The sequence below is a fragment of the Vigna radiata genome, chromosome 5 (assembly GCF_000741045.1).
Source record: "Vigna radiata var. radiata cultivar VC1973A chromosome 5, Vradiata_ver6, whole genome shotgun sequence".
NCBI classification, from domain to species: domain Eukaryota; kingdom Viridiplantae; phylum Streptophyta; class Magnoliopsida; order Fabales; family Fabaceae; genus Vigna; species Vigna radiata.
In genome coordinates this window covers 285,205-307,057 of record NC_028355.1, presented here as the reverse complement: position 1 = coordinate 307,057, position 21,853 = coordinate 285,205, and the positions used below count along the sequence as shown (strand labels likewise).

The 21,853-nt window shown below is 34.5% G+C and overlaps 3 protein-coding genes across 3 annotated transcripts; 1 reads left to right on the top strand and 2 right to left on the bottom strand.

Annotated features, from left to right (window-relative positions):
• Positions 1–1,287: 1,287 nt before the first annotated feature.
• LOC106760162 (probable inactive purple acid phosphatase 29) lies at positions 1,288–5,286 on the bottom strand. Its single transcript, XM_014643615.2, has 4 exons — positions 4,814–5,286; positions 4,148–4,542; positions 3,488–3,938; positions 1,288–2,117 (listed from the first exon to the last, which is right to left on the bottom strand). Exons 1-4 carry the CDS (start codon positions 5,118–5,120, stop codon positions 2,083–2,085), a joined length of 1,188 nt encoding a protein of 395 aa, XP_014499101.1. The 5' UTR covers positions 5,121–5,286; the 3' UTR covers positions 1,288–2,082.
• Positions 5,287–6,083: 797 nt separating this feature from the next.
• On the bottom strand, positions 6,084–7,544 carry LOC106760182 (uncharacterized protein C594.04c). The gene is made up of 3 exons (XM_014643643.2): positions 7,256–7,544; positions 6,891–7,154; positions 6,084–6,751 (listed from the first exon to the last, which is right to left on the bottom strand). The coding sequence occupies exons 1-3, from the start codon at positions 7,508–7,510 to the stop codon at positions 6,272–6,274; spliced, it is 999 nt and encodes a 332-aa protein (XP_014499129.1). The 5' UTR covers positions 7,511–7,544; the 3' UTR covers positions 6,084–6,271.
• Positions 7,545–12,758: 5,214 nt separating this feature from the next.
• Positions 12,759–16,946, top strand: LOC106760118 (tyrosine-sulfated glycopeptide receptor 1). The gene has a single exon (XM_014643552.2). The coding sequence runs from the start codon at positions 13,476–13,478 to the stop codon at positions 16,767–16,769; it is 3,294 nt and encodes a 1,097-aa protein (XP_014499038.1). The 5' UTR covers positions 12,759–13,475; the 3' UTR covers positions 16,770–16,946.
• The last annotated feature ends 4,907 nt before the right edge of the window (positions 16,947–21,853 follow it).

The following is a 21,853-nucleotide window of genomic DNA, read 5'->3' as shown; positions in this document are numbered from 1 at the left end:
TTACTGTTTTTCATCACTCCAATATAATTTAAACTCGTCATTCAATATATTATTTGTCAGTATTTCACTCAAACTAGAGACAGATCATAGTAGGCTAAGAAGTTGAGTATGGGATTTGCTTGCTGTATGTCACAGCATTAGTTTCTTCAATCTATACAAGATATTTAAGAACATAATCAAGTTTTTCTAATGAAATATCATGATTTTTTTTCTCAACAATATTAATTTTCTATTTAAAATATAAAGGATATACTTGAAAAATTAATCTTTCTAACTATTTCATTATGCACTTGAAGCCTTTTGTTCTGTTCACTACTTCACAAATGTAGTTCAATAGTTCAAGTTGTAGCAACTTTGCACCGTTGTTGATCCTCATACTATAAACGCATAATTGCATACAGCAATTGTCATTGTACTGTAACTTTGTGAATCTATTAGCAAACGTATTATCATTATCAGGTAGCATAGGGTCAGCCAGAACAATATGCAAGGGAATATAGGGAAAAAGATGATCTTCGCTATAAGGTTTCAACAGAGAGGAGTGGAAAACTGGATGAATTTTAGCTACTGATGGCAGCAGTAACTAGTAGCAACCTGTCGTATCCGGAACGAGTCCAACATACCTCATACTCAGTCTTTGATTCTTTCTTAAATCAACTGAGTGCTGCTTCTATGGTTGCAGTTTCACTAGCACTTGATCTCTACTTTAAATTACACATGACATCTCTTATTGTCAGCATCTTTTTCCATGTTTCGTTGAGCTTTGTGAAGGCTATGTTTCAGCCTGCGTAAAAGTCTCTTTCAAATTGTAATTCCTGGACAGAAAAGGATCCTCGCCATCTGGAACATATTTTGTGTTCTCAGGTGGTTCTCTATCATGGACTATCTTGAAGGAGTCATGCCAATGCCAGCATGGTTCGAGGTGCTTCACCAATACTCTGCCTACAGCAGCAACTTTGCCCAAAAGTGAAGCATTTCAAGTTCATTTCCAAGCATCTAGTCAAAGCTTTTGACTGCTCTTCTGATTAAGGATGATATGCAATGCAATACTCATAGTCAAAGTTGTGTCTTGCCAAAATTGGCTAGTGAAAATCTTATCTCTATTAGAGACGACTGTCTTTGGAATACCATGTAACTTGACTTACATTTTTAAAAAAACTTCAGTCACTTGCTCACTTGTATAATCAATCTTTAATGAGAAAAAAAAAAAGGAAAAACATACTTGGAGAATCTATCTATAACAACGAAGATCATTGTATTTCCAAGTGAATGGAGAGGCCTATGATGAAAAACAATGTCATTCCATGTATTATTTGTCAGTCTTTCAGACTAAGAAGTTCTGAGTGTGAAGTTTGCTTGCAGTATAAATATGTGAACTTTGCTTACACAACAGATGTTTGAAGCCCACCATGCGATTTTCAAGTTCTCCATGAACAACTTTCAAGCTCTAAAGCCACCCAGATCATGCTAAGCTAAAACCCAGATGGGAAACCAGATTCCATTCAGGGGAGGCAGCAAAGTCGCTTGGAGTTACAAGTTTCCATTTCCTCTATTCACTCCTTGCAGAACCCAATATTTACTCCAACTGAATACTGTTACCCTAATCTATATTATCAACAAAAGTGTTCATCTTCTGATTCAACCAGTGTCAAGCTTAGCAATAAACGCATAATTGCATATATTAACTCTCATTGTACCATAACTTTGTGAATTTATAGCAAACGTATTATTATCATTATCAGGTAGCGTAAATATCCACACAACACAAGTAGAAATCTACTCTCAATTCATGGTGCATCATCTTAAAGAAGCCTTTCATGTTGAGGCCATAGGTAAGAAAAAATTAGAGACATGGACACCATGATTCGAGGTTTTGAACAGACAGTTGCAATCGCATAACATGCAATCATTGCACCACATCAGTGAACTTCCATTCCTTTTACATATAGTATCTTTGACCAAGCTACCTCGTATTCCTGTATCCTGATTATAGGACGTGTAAAACAAAGATATATAAAACAGACTGAGACATTCCAAAATCACCTTCATGATACTAACATTTTTCTGCAACACCATAAATTCTCAAGAGTCGCCATCTTGTTTTTTCCTGCGGTAGCCTGTTAGATGCACCAGAACAAACGATCAAGGGAGATGACTTGAAATGGAAAGCAATAAGTTACACATAAATCATAGTCAGCACCTCAAACAAAAGAAAATATCAACCATTTAATCACTTGCTTAAAGTTGTTTAAACTCTTTACCTTGTTACTATAGGTAAGTAGAAAAGAGGAAGATTATATAGGAATCATCAAATCGTCATTGTTTATTTGAGAGGAAATAGGGAGGGGAATTATTCCAGTTGGAACTACTAAAAGAATTATCCCCAAATTTACATAAAATGGGAGAGAAATTATTTCTCTTTTACATTTTCTTTTTGTTTTAATTACAACAAAATGTATATTTTTATGTAAAGAAAAAACAGGAATAAACTAATTGAGTTTTTATAAGTAGTGTAGAAATATTTTTTATGCAATTTGTTTCCTTCTTTCCATTCTCTTTCCCAATTATCCAGAGAAATGGAGAAAAAAAAAATCTCCAATTTATTCCTTTTTATTTCTAACTGTTCAAACAAAACATTTTTCCATTCTATGTCCTTTTATTTCTATTCCATTTCTTTCCTCCAAACTTCTTTCCTCTCTTATTTGGTATTTTTACCCTATCTCCCTTCCTTTTCTTTTCCTTCCACTCTATTTCTATGCAAACAAACAAAGGGCAAATGTTCACAAAGTCAACACAAACTTAATTATAACACAACATAGATGATCTATTTAATCAAAATCATTTTCCATGAATAATTCTTTGGTTTATGTTCCAAGTCTTACAGTAGTGTGTATGTATGTCTGTCAAAAAGTGACCAATAAGGTGCCTTTATCAGCAACAAGTAAGAAGAAAAGCTTCTCGTTCTAAACATTGTTAATTATTCAAGCAAAGTTAATAAACTAACAGATTGACAATCCGAACTTTAAGGTTATGTATATGCTCACAAAACAAGGAGCAGGAAGGATAGGCGGTGAATGAAAGTGTGTTCACACCAATGAACATTGAACATTAGCAGCTAATTATTGACTCTCTTTAATCCACTTTGATTTCAGGGGAATAAACAGCCCATTTGTAATTCAAAATCTTTATCTTTCCACGTAATAGCCAACACAATCTACCCCAATGAGTAACTGAACTTTGAAGTAGTTTATGTTAGATACCGTCAAGGGAAATCAGGTAATAGTAATTAGAAAGCTACTTTGATCATAAAAATGACGCAAAAGTTATGTGTTTCCTTCATATATTTATATCAATTCATATATGCCAAGAACGAAGCATGAACAGAAGTTCCTTTTATGTCTCCAGTCGTCCTTTGTAAGATGTAATTCTGAAGATAGATTTCATCTATGAGTCTGTAACACAAGTTTTAAAATAAGAGATATCTTACTTCTAAAATTCTTGCTCCATAAGACCTGACCATCAACACCAGTTAGATTTTGATCATCAAGGCGTTTCCACGTTTTAACTGATTTGACATCTTCCCAATGGCCATTCTCTGTTTTCTCCAAGCTAACTACCACCACTCTTGCTCTTCTAGACCATCCAGCTTTGCCATAAGCATGATACCCAAATCCTCCAGCATAACAAAGATTTATACCTGTTAACTTCCCACAGAAGTCATTGACATGATCATGGCCAGTGAAAACTGCCTTCACATCTCCTGATTCAACCAGTGTTGTGAAGAAGCCAGAATTCACAGAAGCAGAACTTATGCCTTCTTGTTTCACGCCTGTGAAGTTTGATGAATCAAACTTAGCATATTCAGGTAATGGAATGTGAAAGTATGCAAGACCAGGTGCAGGTTCTTTCTGAGGCACTGGTCCATTCATGTATGCTTTCTGCAGAACAAAGAGCAAATAGTTAATCCAAAGATTATCAAGGGAAAGAAATAAAAATCAGCTCTGCGTCTAATGAATAGTCACTAACTTTCATCCATAACCCCCTAATAGAAAATAGAAAGAGAAACAGGATGAACAGTTTAGCGGATCTTTGGAGAAAGTGTACAGGAGCCAAAATATAGTTAGTCAATGAAACAGGTAAATAATACCCTAAGTTTTTTCGATGTCCGTCGGAACCAAAGTTGCTGAGAGGGTTTGATCCAGCCATAGCCAGGAATGAAAGGAACCTTGGAGTAATCTCCACTGTCGAGAAAGTAGAGATTGAGCACTGATTTATTTTCAAAATCAGTACCCTTAACTCCTCCAACCTCTAAATTATAGTTCCCATAACCATTAATTATGTGTACATCCGGAGGATTGACAATAGATAAAGTGTTTTTCATCCCAGCAATATATTTCATCACCCCTTTCCTAGAGAGGGATCCTTCCTGGTCATGGTTGCCCAGAACAGCTACCCAAGGAATGTTTGAAGCGATTGCAGGAGCAAATGCCTCGTCCATTGATTTGGCCGGATCCGAGGCATCATGTCCAAATATATTATCCCCTGTCACACCAAAAACGAATACACAAAATCTTATCAACAGTCAAGCAAATTCAAACTTGCAAATTCCAAAATTATATAGCCAAACTCATTGAATTCCAAATAACAACATGTATGAAAATTTATCCTTGTGACCACAATAATAAAATAATTGGGGGAGGGATGATGTTTCTAAAAGAATCATCTTTGTGCACCAAATGAAAGAAAAAGATAAAAACGAATGAAGAGGCAAAATAAATGAAAAGTAAAAATAGGAATTGGGAGGAATAGAAACCAGTGAAGACAATTAGGTTGGGTTTCTCAGCAAGGATGATCCTTTGGATGAAGGCGGTGGTGTTGAGGTCAGAGCAAGAAGCATACTGAGAACGCAACACATCCAGGCAGTGGGTAGTCTTCCCATTAGCATAGTGCAAGTCAGCAATCTGCAAGATCTTGAACTGTCCGTTTTCCCCGAACCGCAACTTCTGCTGTTGTGGCGGCTTTCCTTCCTTCGCCGCCGACAAACATATCGGAATGAGGCAAAAACAATAGAGTGGAAACAAAACCCATTTTCCTCTTAGTGCCATGCCCACTCCAACCATCACTAATCATCATTTCATGGCTATACTAATCAAAAGCTTTTTAACTGTTGCTTATAATCAAGACAATTTCACGGTATTATTACCAACAAAGATATGCAACACGACAACATACACTGTCAACAAAGGCAGCAAAAATCCTTTTGTTTTATGTTTGCATCAAAGGAAGAGAACGAGAAGAATCGTGTTCTAATGATGTCAAAAAATAATCTATATAAACTCATTTACTTAACAACTATTTTATAAAGGAATTAACTTTGCAAACAAGCTGTAAGTTAGTTAACTCAAGTAATTTTCAAACGAATTATTAAGACCATATTGTATATATGAAATCATATTTATTCCCAAATAAACTATTTTCGTAACAATAAATTCATCTCTACTATAGATTGCCGGAGAATTTTATAAAACATATTCTATTACTATTTAGTGTTTTTTTATAAGATTAATATAATATACAAATGACCACAAACTTCTTAAGTTAGTTTATTAGTTTATTGTAAAGATAAATTAAACTTGAATTCACTTTCATGATATTATAATTTCATGATATCATTCATTATCATTCACAAATATTTAACCCTTGGCGCAACATGTAGATGTGTGATGTGAGAGAGCGATAGAGATTTTACATTTTATAAAGATAAGATTAAATTATACTCTATAACTAAGATCAAATCTCACTTGATTTTGTATGAAGGATTAAATCAAGGCTTAAACTTAAAATTATGATTAATAACACACATACATTTCATATACATATTACATGTATTACACACATGTTTTTTCTTTTTCTTTATCTCTCCTTTCATCACACTATAGATGTTATAAACTTCTTAATTTTATTCTCTTTCATAATAAGTATTGATCAACCTATGAATATTTTTCAAAAAACTTGTCTGCATTACTAATTTTAAACTTCATTATGACGAAAATGATAAGAGAGTATATGCAGAAGCCATTTCTGAGATTCTTCTGAGCTAGTAACGGTGATAAATATGGTACAAAAAATGCAGAGCGCACACACAAACATGACATGATCCGTTACATAATGAAGAAAGTAGGGAAAATTAAGATGATGAAGTTGATGGTAGAATGAGTACTACAGCTAGAACTAGAACTAGAACTGATGTGATGATGAAAATGAAACAGAATCAAAGATTCTTAGGTTTTAGTTCCAAAGGAGAGAACTTGAACCAAGGCACCCATGTAGAAGTTGTCTTCTGATAAAGCCTATAGGCCTCTTCTCTGCTCTCTTGTTTCAACATTCTCTCCTCCACAAGCTTTGTCACATAACCCAAACACATGCTATTGGCCAAAGCTCCTATAAAGGTCCATCCATGTCCCAGCTTCCATGCAAACACAAACACTCCCCACCACCACAACTGCTCTCCAAAGTAGTTTGGATGCCGACAGTAATACCACAACCCTTTCTCAAGAATGACAACCTCTGCCTTACCTGCCTCTTTTAGCTCCTTCTTTCCACTCACAAAGTTGTAAAGCTGAGTATCAGCAATGTATGCTATGACAACACCAGATATACACAAAACTATGGCTACAAAGTCCCACATGCTCAGAGGCTCGTTGACCGAGTGGATAACATAGAATGGAAATGATAGTCCAATCAGAAACACCTGCAAAGGTGAAATCGATACACTTAAACAAAAAAAAAAAAAAAAAAAGAAACTCGTTTAAATTTAAACGGAAGGTGCAGATACATATTATATATTTTTGTTAATGTAAAAGCACAGAAAGCAAGAAATGGTGAGTTACCTGCTGAGGCACGTAGATGGCGAAGAAGGAAGCCCACCACCAATGCTTTCCATACTGATGGCTCAAATCAGTGAAACGCCAATCCTCCCTGGCACCCCACTGCCACTTTTCTCGCCTGAAGTAGTTGTGGATCAGCCTGATACTCCAAACCCAAGTTAACAGAATCACCGTCCTCGACCTCAACCGGTTATACTGAGCCAAAGGATGAGTCGAATAGTAATGAACAAGCATCACAGGTATCACTGTCCAATACGGGTCGATCATCTGTACCGACAGCAAAAGGTGTGTGTGAAGCTCAAAATCAAACCAGAAAGGAAACTACATAATGAAGAGAAGAAAAGAGGGAAGTCAAGTGGAAAGTGTACCCAGTGGCTGGATTGGATTAGGCCGATGAGCCAGAAGAGCAGATTGACATTGAAGAAGAAAAGGACATTGGCAAATAGTAAAGGATGGTGATAACACCATGTCCAAAAAATTGACCGAGAAGATGGAGAGTGTGGAAAGCCACTAATGGCCGATTGGAAGGAGAGATAAACTAGGATGGAAGGCAGAGGGACCAAGAATGCTATAGCAGCATTCTTGAGATTGGTATTTGTTGCCATGTTGTGATTTGTTGTCATGGTCTTTGTGGCTTCCACTTTTATAGCTGTCGAAAATAGAAGGGAAGCAAGGCATGCAGACGCTCCAAACAAAAATCAGCACAATTCCCTTTATGTTTCTACTTGTGGTTCCCCACACAGCACGCCACAGGTTATCAATTAGCCTGATCCGTTGTTCCACACAATGATTAGGGGATTCTATGATCCCAATGTCTGTATATCCACGCCCATTTCATTTGACTTTTATGTCTTACTGTTGTCTAGAACTATTATCAAATTTCAGAAAAGTGAATCTGTGAGAGAATAAATCATTCTCTGATACAGATATATCCGAGTTCATTATCTAAAACTGCAACAAATGCAGTTTGATTTGAACCTAATGAATATGGCTCTCATTATTAGTCGTGCATGGTGGAAGAAGTTCAGTTTCTCCTCAAGTCCAGGATCATCCATGCTCTATAATTATCAGAGTTGGAGACAGCTGCAGTTTGCTTTTTGAAAATTAACTATAAAGATTTTGAATGATGCGTAGTTTTGTGTAGAGTTAAGGAGCATGAAGAAGAAGGGGCCAACCGGGTAAATCATTAAAGTAAAAGCAAATGATAACCTTAGCAGTGGTGCAATGATGTTTGCCTCCAACCAGTTGCATGACAACTTAATCATATAAACTTAACCTGCACCATAAATTCCCGCCATCAACGGACAAAAAGATGAACACTCTGAGCATCAGGGACCATTAGGGATCAATTAATGTCTATATGTTTATGCACCTCAAAATCACAATACTATTAAACAACAACTTCCTCCATTCATTATTCCTCGGCATGCCTAGGCTGTGCTAATCCATATATGAATATCGGTTTTGGAATACGGCATGCAAAGTTATGGTAATTATTTAAAACAAGAAATATAAAAGAGAAGTCTATTATAATAATGATGATGATATAATTAAATTAACATAATAAATTTAAAACCGATATTCATATAGGGAGTGGGAATAACACTTTCCACTACAAACAGAAAGTGTGGGCTTACGTTGTGATGGAATGGGCCTATGATTACTTTATCTCGGTATGAATCGGCCTATGACTATAGGCTTTAATGTACTCGTTATTATACTCCTAAATTTAATATTTTTTTCGAAGAGATATGTTAACTTCATTTTGGTTTAAAGAAGAAAGAAAAAATAAATTGAGATGAATTTTTAGGTTCTTAGTAAGAAAGAAATGTTATGTGTTATATTTAATTATTTGTATTCACAATGATTTTTAATTAATACTAAATTAAGTTAAATGCTAAACTTTTAAGTTTTTTCTTTTTTAGTTTTATGGAATTGTATATCTAAATTCACAATTTTAAACAAAACAATGAATTGTCACACAATTAAATTATTAAAATATTTTATTATCATAGTAATTTCAAATTTTAAAATTTAAAATTCTACTTCACATTTTAAATTAGGACGATTATTTTTATTCGAGTTTTTGTTGCATTAAAAATTTGAGATAAGGACCATCAATATTAGCATTTTAATTATTTGGATTTTGCATCATAAAAATCATTGACTTAAAATCATATTATAAATAGAATTATTTGAAATTTTTAATTTTTTTAATCTTAAAAATTTAAGATAGTGATAGTAATTGTGTTAATTCAGACTCAACTTAGTTTGAATTAAGATCTTAGTCCTAAATAAATGAACATCAATTCAAGAAACAAAGACAAAAGAAAAAAGGAAGATACACTTTTGAAGAGAATGAAGAGAAAGGATTTAAAAGACATTTTCAATGTTCTCTTCAATGTTGTGGTCTTTGATGTATTACGTTAGGAATTCTAAAACTTAACATCAAAACTTTAGATTAATGGAAAATTAATGAATTTAAAAAGATATGTTGCAGATTGATTTTTAGTACAATTGTTCCTTAAAATGTTATATGAAAAATAAATTTTAAAAAACATTAATGTTCTATATCGATAACTAAACAATCTACATTTTATTTAAATTATTGTCGAGTAAGACCTGACAATTGAATATTGTAAATTTAAAAATATAATTAAAAGAAGTACCTTACAAAATGTGACAGATAAGTTTCTTATTAAATATTAATTTCAACGAAAACATTTATGAAATGATAATTGACAAAAAAAAAAGTTCAAAATTCAAATATTTTTTAAAAGAATGTTATTCATTCATTATTACACGGAATTAACGTAATTTTTGTCGAAAGTCTTAAGTGCCCCTAAGTCAACCTGCATTAAGTATGAAAATAATAATATATTATATTGTAAAATAAGACACTTGCGTGAAATTTTGGCAAATCAATCATAAAAGTTGTTGATTAGCATGCAGCTCCATTGAATATCGTAACACAAATGTTTTATAATTCATATAATTATTGTAAAACTGGTTTTGAATTGCGCGTAGACATCGAAAGTAACCCTCCTTTTCTAATTGCAACTTGCTTACTCATATGAAATCGCTAACCCTACTTATTCTTTTCTAAACAATTTAAAATATGCACCTAATACACTAAGTCAAAGAAAACTTGTCAAGCCTAATGTGTACATCCAATTGAATATTCACAATAATATATGCATTTGCTATAAAAAAAATCTAATAATATAATAATTTTTATACTAATGACTATCCGGTTAATATTAGATTGGACGGTTCAAACATTCAAATATATCACAGCAACAATAGTTACTATAATTATCATTTCGAAATCATACAATAATAACGTATAAACTGAATTATCACTATTCAAGACAATTAAATCTAATACAGATTAACTTATTATAAAATATGATTATTATCAAATGGATTATAACTAAATCATTGTTAATTTAAAATTCATTTCGAAACCTATAAATATAAATTTGAGATAAGAAGTATGTGATAATATTTAATACTATTTATTGTAAGAACTAACAAATCTTTGATGTTGATTTTGACATCTAAGAGTTTCTTACCTAAAATTTTAAAAAAAAAAAATTTTTTGACAACATTTTTACAACACATATATTTTAAATAAATTCAAACAAACTAATAAAATAACAATATATATCCTGATGTGAAAAAAGTTTTTAACATATAAGAATCTAAACTTTTAAATTTGATAAGTATAAAGTGAGGACAAATATTTGAATTTCTAAAACACATAACTCAATAAGCCATTAACTAACCTGAAATAATTCTATTTATAATTCGGATTACCCATTATGTTAATTATATGATTTGAAGTGGTTTATGAATTGCAAGTAGAGAGACATAAATATTGAATATTAATAATTTATTTTAAAAAGAGTTATTAGAAAAGTCAACAGTAGTATTGTAATTAAATTATCAAGTTGCATAGTACATTTGCATTAATGTATTAAAAGGTTTTGGTAGTGATGATGGGAATATATACCGACAGCTTTGTTAAACAATACAAAAGATATGATAAATAAAACCTGCCCCTGTTTGACAGTTTAAAACCTGTTCATAATTATAGTCCAATAGTTAGAGTTTATAAAGAATGAAAGAAAACGAAAAGTTTAATTTTCTGAATTTATTGAATAATGATTTTATATATTATTTTATTCATATAATACCCTCACCTGATAAGAAAGCTAGCTGTCTTTATTTTTGTTGTGAATAATGAAATATAATGCTAAAATATTTTTGCCAAAGTCAACCTACCCCATGCATATTATTTTGTAGCACCATAATTTGCATACTTATAACAAAAATAACTATTGGAAATAAAAATCAAATTATTTTTTTTTCTACATAAATAATATGTAAAACAAAGATATGTATATGAGATAATAGCATATACCGAAAAAACTTTGATATAAAAGAAAAACTCACATGTTTAATCTACTAAAAAAATTTCAATAACAATAATCAAGCTTATCATAATTTATTTTGTAACCTCCAATAATCAACCAAAAACATTTTGATTAACGAGGTAGATAACATTATAGGAAAATTTTATGGATATTTAGCTAAGTTTTAGAGAAAATCAAATATGTGAGATATGATATAAGATCTCTTCTCTAAAGTAATTTTTTATCCCATATTTACACAGATATACATTTTGTTCTTTTATTCTTTTTAATCCTCTTTTGGTTATTTGCTTTTTTTATTATAGACAATATTTAGAGTTTTTTATTTTATCTTCTCTTCTATTATTATTATTCCCCTATCCTTTGGTCTCTTTTGCTTGAGGATCCTACACTTTTTAATCACGTGTTCTAGTTTATTACAATGAAAACATGCAATATCTTTCTTTGATAATTTGTTCCACTATGTCTTGCAATTTCGTGGTAATGAGCTAAGCAATAACAATGTTAGTAAGATCATTTAATATAATCTTCATAATGATCAATTGATTCTTCATAATTTTGAAAATTTTCAAGAAATTTTTAAACTCAATCAACTCGTTTAATTTCTTTCATAAGTTGTAAGTTAGATTCTCACCTTATACAAAATGATAAACAAGTTGATTTATTCATTGCCTAATCAAACCAATATTCTTTCTAATTTTCTTCTTCTAATCTTTTTAAGATTTATTTGTTGGTTTAATACCTTATTTCTCAATAAGATCACACAAGTCTTTGCAAAATAAAAATTTTTTCATGAAATTTTTTTCATATTGAATAATCAACAGAATCCAATTAAATCATAATTATAATATCATTATTATTTTCCGTCTTCAAAACACAAATCAAAGCTTATAGCATATCAATTGTTGAGAAGATAACAAAAATATCAAATGAGAAGTATCAATTTTTTTTCATAAATAATATAGAAAACAATGAGATACACAAAACAGACAAAATAGAAATATGAAAAAACCTTCATATAAAGAAAAAATCCAAGAGACCTAATTAATAACGTATAAAAAAACTTCCACTAATCATAATTAATTGATATATCACAAGTTAGGAAACCAAATGAGACCTGGTATAAAACATATTCTTCGAGTTAGCTTATCTGCAATTTGCACATAATATAATAGTTACTCTTTTTTTTTTCTTTTTCACATCATCTCGTGGTAGTTTTTTTTTTTCCCATAAAAACACTCAGAACTTGTCTTTTTTCTCATTCCTGAAAAGCTGGTGTAAATATTTATATCATTTTAAATTACATAATGCAATCCATAAAAAAAAAATATTTTTTCCTTTTTTTTTAACTAAATCAGCACGAATCACTGGACCAGCTAACAAATATTTGATTATTTTAATGATATTTTTTTTTTTTATATTTGCGGGAATTGTAGGGGGAAGTTTCGTGGTTGAAAGCATTGTACTTTGTAAGTGATATGGACATGGCATGAAGTAGTGGAATTTACTTTAATTTTATTAGTATATCATCATTCACACCCGCACAAATGTGAAACTGACATGATTCCTATATTATATTTCTGTAGATTGAAGATGAAAGAAACAGAGTGTTATAAAATTTGTAATGAGTCTGAGTGGTACAACACAACACAACAACACAGGGATGCTAAGAATGAAAGTGGATGGTGCGGTTTTAAAGTGCTTTTTGAGACAGAATATCCATTCCCTCTCAAAGATGTTTTTGAGACAGCAATAGATGTTTATTTCTGATTATGATTGTGAGTTCCACTTTCACACGTTATGTATGGCATGGCAATGGCATGGGCATAGTTGTAAATGATGATGATGACGACGATGATAGAGAAATTCCACTGAGGCACTACCGGCCGCCCCTCCCAACCCAACCTCAGAACAAAAGTAAACGCTGAAAACAGATTATTTATTTATTTTATTACCATACTTTTCTTTCATATTAGCTTGCCTTTCCTGGTACATACATGCTCTTTGGTCAATGCCTGGTCGCTGCTATGCCATACTATTGCTATCCTTTCCTACCTCCCATATTACCCTTATGCCCATTCCTTCTTTTGCTCAACGTTGAGCAAGGAAGGACCTTAAAGACTCCATCTTTTCCTTCTGGGGATTCCTTCCGATGAGAGCTCCCACTCCCAGAGACACACCAACCCCATCAACATCAACATCATCAACAACAACAACAACGTCAACACCACCCTCTTCCATCTACATGATTCCCGACTTAATGGTCTTTGTCACTCTCCTGTTTCTTCTTCTCTCTGCCTTCCTTCTTCCTGTTCAAGCCGCCTCCTGTAACCAACTTGATAGAGACTCACTCTTGGCCTTCTCCAGGAACATATCCTCTCCTTCTCCTCTCAATTGGTCTTCTTCTGTTGATTGTTGTCTCTGGGAAGGCATTAAGTGTGATGACAATTTCAGAGTCATACATCTATTGCTACCATCCAGGGGTCTCGCCGGCTTCATCTTCCCATCACTCACAAATCTCACTGCTCTCTCCCTTCTTGATCTTTCCCAGAACCGCTTATCTGGTAATCTCCCAGACCAATTTTTCTCACTTCTTAATCACCTGCAGATTCTTGATTTAAGCTACAATCGTCTCTCTGGTGAACTGCCACCCTTTGTTCCTAATACCACTGGCAATACCATTCGGGAGCTTGATCTGTCCAGTAATTTATTCCACGGAAAACTACCACTCTCTCTCCTTCAGCACCTGGCAGATGCAATCGCAGCAGGGAGTTTGACATCTTTTAACGTTAGTAACAACAGCTTCACTGGTCAAATTCCCACTTCTCTCCTCTGCAATAACCACAGTAGCTCATCCTCTCTTAGATTCTTGGATTATTCCTCCAATGATTTCTCTGGCTTGATTCAGCCAGGACTAGGAGCATGTTCCAAGCTGGAGAGATTTCGAGCAGGCTCCAATTCCCTATCCGGGCCCCTTCCTGGTGATATTTTCGATGCTGTTTCTCTCAAAGAAATCTCCTTGCCCCTCAATAAACTCGGTGGAACCCTTGGTGAGAGCATTGTTAACCTTGTCAACCTCACAGTTTTGGAGCTCTACTCCAATAATTTCACCGGGCCCATTCCCTCTGATATTGGTAAGCTCTCCAAATTGGAACGTTTACTTCTTCATGCCAACAAAATAAATGGCACTCTTCCCCCATCTCTAATGGACTGTGTCAATCTTGTCATGTTGGATGTAAGGCTCAATTTATTGGAGGGAAGCCTCTCGGCATTGAATTTCTCCGGACTCCTCAGACTCTCAGCACTTGACCTCGGCAACAATAGTTTTACTGGTATTATACCACCAACCATGTATGCATGCAAATCCCTTAAAGCAGTGAGGCTTGCATCTAATCATTTTGAGGGGCAGATCTCACCTGATATACTTGGACTTCAGTCTCTGGCTTTCCTATCAATTTCTACCAACAACCTCAGTAATATCACAGGAGCTCTGAGGCTGCTTATGGGACTCAAGAACCTTAGCACTCTCATGCTCTCCCAGAATTTTTTCAATGAAATGATGCCAGATGATGTCAACATAACAAACCCAGATGGATTCCAAAAGATCCAAGTTCTAGGTTTGGGCGGTTGTAATTTCACAGGCCAAATACCACACTGGCTTTATAATCTGAAGAAGCTCGAGGTCTTGGATTTGTCCTATAATCAAATTAGTGGTTCAATTCCTCCTTGGTTGCACACGCTTCCCGAGCTTTTCTACGTAGACTTGTCTTTTAACCTCCTCACAGGAATGTTTCCAGCTGAGCTCACAACGCTTCCCGCACTAACATCACAACGGACCTATGACGAAGTAGAAAGGACTTACCTGGAGTTACCCGTGTTTGCTAATGCCAACAATGTCTCTCAGATGCAATACAATCAGATTTCCAACCTACCACCAGCAATATATCTGGGAAACAATAGCCTCAACGGCAGTATCCCGGTAGAGATTGGCAAACTCAGTGTTCTTCATCAGCTGGACCTTAGTAACAACAAATTCTCTGGCAATATCCCAGCGGAAATTTCTAACCTGATTAACTTAGAGAAACTATACCTCTCAGGAAACCAACTTTCCGGGGAAATTCCCGTTTCACTCAAAAGCTTGCATTTTTTGTCTGCTTTCAGTGTAGCATACAATAATCTTGAAGGACCGGTACCCACAGGTGGCCAATTTGATACTTTCTCCTTTTCTAGCTTCGAAGGAAACCCACAGTTGTGTGGGTCAGTTGTTCGGCGGTCTTGTCTTCCTCAACAGGGTACTACTGCTCGTAGTCACAGCTCAAGCAAAAAGCTGATAATTGGATTTGCCATTGCAGCCAGTTTTGGCCTTGTTTCCTTCGTTTCAGTGTTGATAGTGTGGGTAATATCCAAGAGGAGGATCAATCCAGGTGGAGAACCTGACAAGATTGAAGTAGAATCAATTTCTATCAGCTCTTACAGTGGGGTTCATCCCGAGGTTGACAAAGAGGCCAGCCAAGTGGTACTGTTCCCTAATAAAACAAGTGAAATCAAGGACCTTACCATAGTTGAAATATTAAAAGCTACTGAAAACTTCAGTCAGGCAAACATAATAGGATGTGGAGGTTTTGGTTTGGTGTATAAAGCAACATTACCAAATGGAACTGCTCTGGCCATTAAGAAACTTTCAGGAGAATTAGGTCTAATGGAAAGGGAATTTAAAGCAGAGGTAGAGGCTTTGTCGACAGCACAGCATGAGAATCTGGTTGCATTGCAAGGCTACTGTGTGCATGAGGGTGTTCGGCTTCTGATATACACTTACATGGAAAATGGAAGTCTGGATCACTGGCTACATGAGAAGGCAGATGGTCCATCTCAGATTGACTGGCCTACCCGACTGAAGATTGCACAAGGTGCAAGTTGTGGATTGGCTTACATGCACCAAATATGTGAACCACATATAGTGCATCGTGATATAAAGTCAAGCAATATACTTCTTGATGAAAAGTTTGAGGCACATGTTGCTGATTTTGGGCTGGCCAGACTCATTCTTCCTTATCACACTCACGTTACAACTGAACTTGTAGGCACATTAGGTTACATACCCCCAGAGTATGGACAAGCATGGGTGGCTACTCTGAGAGGAGACGTTTACAGCTTTGGGGTTGTCATGCTTGAGCTGCTAACGGGGAGAAGGCCTGTTGATGTAAGCAAGCCAAAAATGTCAAGGGAGTTAGTTGCCTGGGTTCAACAAATGAGGAGTGAAGGAAAACAAGATCAAGTCTTTGATCCATTTCTGAGAGGCAAGGGGTTTGAAGAACAGATGCTCAAGGTTCTTGATGTAGCCTGCATGTGTGTCAGCCATAATCCTTTCAAGAGACCCTGCATCCCAGAAGTTGTTGAATGGCTGAGGAATGTAGGATTATCCAACCACCATATGAATAAAGACTAGACATAAAATGTCTGTTCCTATAGACTTGTATACTTTGTGCAAAAGGTTCCAATTCAATATATACACAATCATTTTTACCTCTGTAAATGATGACTCCTAATCAGATTATGTTAGTTGCAAGATTTTGTTAACTGTATATGCCATCATCCATATTGCTCAGCAAAATTTTCCATCTTAGGAATACCTTAATGCCACAAACTGCCTCGGTAACACTTTCCAATTATACAACATTCTAAAGTGCACAAACCTTTGTTATCTGACTCTAGTCTATCTTGTTTTACTTTTCAGTCATTTGCAAAATCAAGTAACAAAAGAGTAAGACAGTACAAGAAGGGTATGAAAGAATTGAGTACAAAAAGATAGTGGAGATAAATTGAATGATGGTAATGATTATTTGTTGAGTACAACTAAAGAAGATGAAATAGTTCCATTGTCGGTGGTGGCAGTAAATGGAATTTTAAATTTTTCATTTTAGAAAAATGAAAAAGAGCATTGAATAAATGCAAGAAATAGAATGGAATGAAGCATTGCATTTTTGCTATCTAAATAAATAAATAATTACAGCTTAGAAGCTGCCAATCTCAGACTGAGGCATGCGAAGAGAGACTCCACCCAATATTTTAATGTTTTATTCTAGTGACTTTAAATTTCAGGTGATATGTTATTACATTTTATCTTTTTATTCTAACTTTTTTTTTCTGAGGTAATCTATTGTTTACATTATATTCTTTTTTTTTTTCTGTGAATGAACTTCTTACTTAATTGGAGGGGTTGAATTTGAATAAAATCATCAATTGAATTACTTTGTCACCCTATTAAGTGGTGAATTATATGATCCAATATAGATTAGTAAAAATCTTACTTCTTGCTTTTCATTCATGAACAACTTCAGTTTCATTTAGTACTTACCAGTTACCTTTAGTAATATTTTTTTTTCAAATTATATTTTTCCATTTACTCACAAAATTTAAATCCTATTCCAACTGGTTTGGAGTTAATACCAGTAACATAAAGAAAAAAAAAAATCTGGAGCCTGTGAATTGAGTTTCTGGGAAATCCTGGAATGATTACAACAGGTTGTGAAGATGAAGCAACTTCATAAAATAATCAAATTGTTTGGCACAACATGACATTATAGATAGAACATATAAATTGGGTTGACCTGCAGAGGGAGGTATGAAGGAGAAAAGGGGTAACATAGACAGCATAGTACAAGAAAAAAGGAGGTTGTGTTGTACAAGATTGATCTGTCTGTCCATAAAATGAGAGTGTCCTGTCCCCGTAAAACCCCATTGGTTTGGATCCGTCGGAGCTTCCAATGGGTAAAAAGAGACAGACGGGGAAAGGAGATTAAGGCAGCAAATCCAACTCAGCAACCACCAACCAACAAGCAACAACTTCAACTTCCTTCATTCAAACATGTTGGAGGATTCAAAAGGGTAACGACACTTAAACGAACTAAAAAAGAGAAAAAGAAAGGTGTAATGAATAAAAAATGGTTTCCATTTCAGTCATCTCCTTGGATATACCAACAGAGAAGCATGGTGGCACAGCGGCGCAGGATGTAGAGACGAGCACGTTGCTCCTTAACCAAAGAAGCGCACTTGTTGCTAAACCCATCTCCCTTTCTCTTACCATTACCACGGATCTTAACTCCTTGCTTCAACATTCTGATTTGGATATTACTTAGAACTTTTCACACCCCAAAAAAAAGCTCGCTCGCAACAGAGCTTGAGGGAGTAGGTAGAGGAGCAGAGGAACTTATATACTGATACGTATGAATATATATTATATAGATACGTACGTACGTACAAAGGCAACAGTTGACGTGCCGAGTGAAGGAGTACACAGGAAGTGAACGTGTAGGCTCGAAAACTGAGGTCAGGGAGGGGGAATGAATGTGGTTTTCGTGATGCAATAAAATAGTGCGCTTACTTGTTGCCAATGTGGATTAAACTTGTTGGCGTGCAAGATCAAGCGACGTTGACGTTGATGTTTATGTTGATGTTGATGTTAAGGTTGAGAATATTGAGGTTGAGGTTTATTAGAAAAGTGGCAAAGGTGATGATGGAACATTAAAAGAGGGGCACTGCTATAATTCGGACAAAGCACGGAGAGTTTAGTCATGGAAACACCAACCATTCGGTTGGATTCTCACGTTACCTTTTGTTTTATACCAATCTATCCTATGTTACTGACACCTTTTTTAATACAAAATATGAGCATCTGTACCAGTAATTCTTCTTATCCCAAACCAAAGATAATATATATTGTTCTCAGTTTAAAACAATATCTTTATGATGAATCCTGTTTAGTTGCTGGGGAGAATATGTTCCTTTGTCAGCAAAACTTTTCAAAGCCAGAATTTCGTTTGATTACTTATGGTTCTTCTTTGTCAAAAGTAAAAGTACTTATTCTTCTTAGAATATAATATGAAAAGGTGAAATCTCAAACCTTTTCCTTCCTTTAGCTGATTCACAAATACAAATCAGGTTAGAAATTTTTTTATCAAGTACTGAATTAAGGCATTCCATAAATTAAGTTTAACTTTGATTAAATTCTTTCATTTGACTTCTTTAAAAACCAATTTTAACTTAAAAAGAAATTATTTATTTATGTTTTGTATAAGTATTTGTTGAGAAATTTGTACATAAGAATAGTTAGTTAGTTGTTATGCTTGTATTTGTTGTCCTGTCAAATATAACATTTACATACTTAGAAAGTGCGGATGGAGGATTTGCGAATCTGTAGATGCAAGTATTATCGGGAAGTTCTTGAAAAATAGTCAAATCATATTTTTCAGTTTCGGTGGAGGTTCGATGGCTGGCTTCCAGCTTTTCCTGACAGTCAAAAAAGTTTGGATTCTAAGCATGATGTTGAGTAGGATCTTTTCAGGATGCCAATTTTTACCTGGAATAGATATACTATTCGATTTGGTGCTTAGATCAAGATTATATTTCTTCTAGTTTAGCATTCATTTGTGATGGGTCAAATGAGTTCTCGATATGCAGAAGATATTGTTCCATTTTTACGTGCATGCAGAAGATACTGGTACACTTGATCAGGCAGGGTAAGAAAATTTTTATATGCTTGAGGTCCTCGTTTATATCTTTTTTTACGTTTATATCTTTTTAGGATAATAATACTTAAACAACATTTTATTCACAATATTTGAATATCATCTACGTGTCATTATGTGATTAAAATTATTTTTATTTATAGTGGAGTAATTTTAAACCCAACATAAATGATGTTCAAATGTTGTTAAAAAAATAGTGTAACTATCATTATTCATATTTTTAACTGCATGCAAACTATTTTATTTGGCTTTATTATCATAATATCATGGCCTGAATTTAATTAAACTAAAAAACTCTATACATTAATCTTGTTATTAGTTTCACATGACCGAGTACATATCCTTTTTATGTGGTGAAAAGTGAAGTGAAAGCATATACGAGGAGAAAAGCACTAACATGCCCCTCGTCTATCACAATCAATTCAGCAGGATTGGTAGAGTATTTCTTAAACCATTATGACATGTATGCATCCCCATTCAGTGAACTTCCATAAGTGTGGCACAAGCTGCCCACTAGAGACTGTTTGCAACTATTAATAGAGTAGAATTCAAGCAGAGTGAGGGTGTTTCTTCAATCAGCTAAGTTTTTTCTTTCACTGTTTTTAATATGTATGGATAATAGGACTTAGGAGTAGCCAGGTCCTCGAGATCGTTTCCAAAACACATGCTTATACATTTTTTATGACAGGGATGTGAACAACTCTGGGGTCATACTTGAGCTGCTAAGCGGAGGAGGCCTGTTGATGTAAGCAAGCCAAAAATGTCAAGGGAGTTAATTGTTTGGGTTCAACAAATGAAGAGTGAAGGAAGAGAGGCAAGGGCTTTTGGAGAAGAGATGCATCAACCAGAATCCTTTCAAGAGACCAAACATAGAGAAGTTGTTGCATGATCGATCACTGTAGGATTATCCAACCAGTAAATGAAAAAGACTAGAGATAAATGATGTCTCTCCTTGTCAGACTATGTTAGTACCAAGATTTTAATAACTATATATGTTATCGTCCAAATTGCTCAAGAAAAAATTCTATCTTAACATAATTTCTTCGCAGAAAGCATACCTTAATGCGACAACTTGCTTCTGTTTGAATCTTTCCAATAATACACAACATCCTGGGAACTGCACAAGCCTTTGTTATCTGACTCCAGTCTATCTTGTTTTAATTTTCAATCTTAATAATGCATTCCTAGAACATTATCGAAGCTTCAAGAAATGTCTTTGAATCTTAACCTCAACTCTCTAACCAAACCTTCTGCAACATTAGCATTGTCATTACCAACCAAGACCTGAAAATTAGTTATAGATTTTACGATAATTTGAGACAATGAATCAACCGGGGTTGTAGGACATTATCTGTGTAAGGACCCCATAACTTATAAGGCTATTGGGCCTCTGGAAAGACCCCAGGCCCATTCGTATTGGGCACATGGCCAAGAGAGGGGTCCCTTCCCCAGCTTCAGAATTTTCATTTCTCCAATTTCTTTTCTCTCTCAAAAACAGAAACATTGCCCTAACTCAAGCTCTCACTTCTCTCTAGATTTCCAGCATATTCCACCGTTAGAGTTGTGATTTGATTGCATATTATTGCTCCTGGAGTCAAGGGCTACGAAACCATCTGATTGGTTTCTCGTTTCGTCGGGTAAGAAAATTTCTCCTATTCTTCTTTTCTGTTCTTGAACTAGAGCAACCAATTTTTCTGGTTGCATGTACTTTCCACGTTTTTTTTTTCTTTTTCTTTCCATTATATTCCAGCTCTAAAAGAAGCTTGTCCTATCACCAAATTGGTGATTTCTAGGTTCTGTTCATTTTCGAACGTTGTAGGAGGGTACTGTAGAGCATCTGTGAACTAAGTTAAGCATCCCACCAGGTAAGGGGAGCCAAAATTATATAAATGTGTTATCTCTTGAATGTTTTTGAAATTGTTGAGAATATCTATTGAATCTTAATTTTTATGAATTACTTGATGGGTTGATGTCTCTGCGTGATTGGATTTCCTGTTATGTGTTT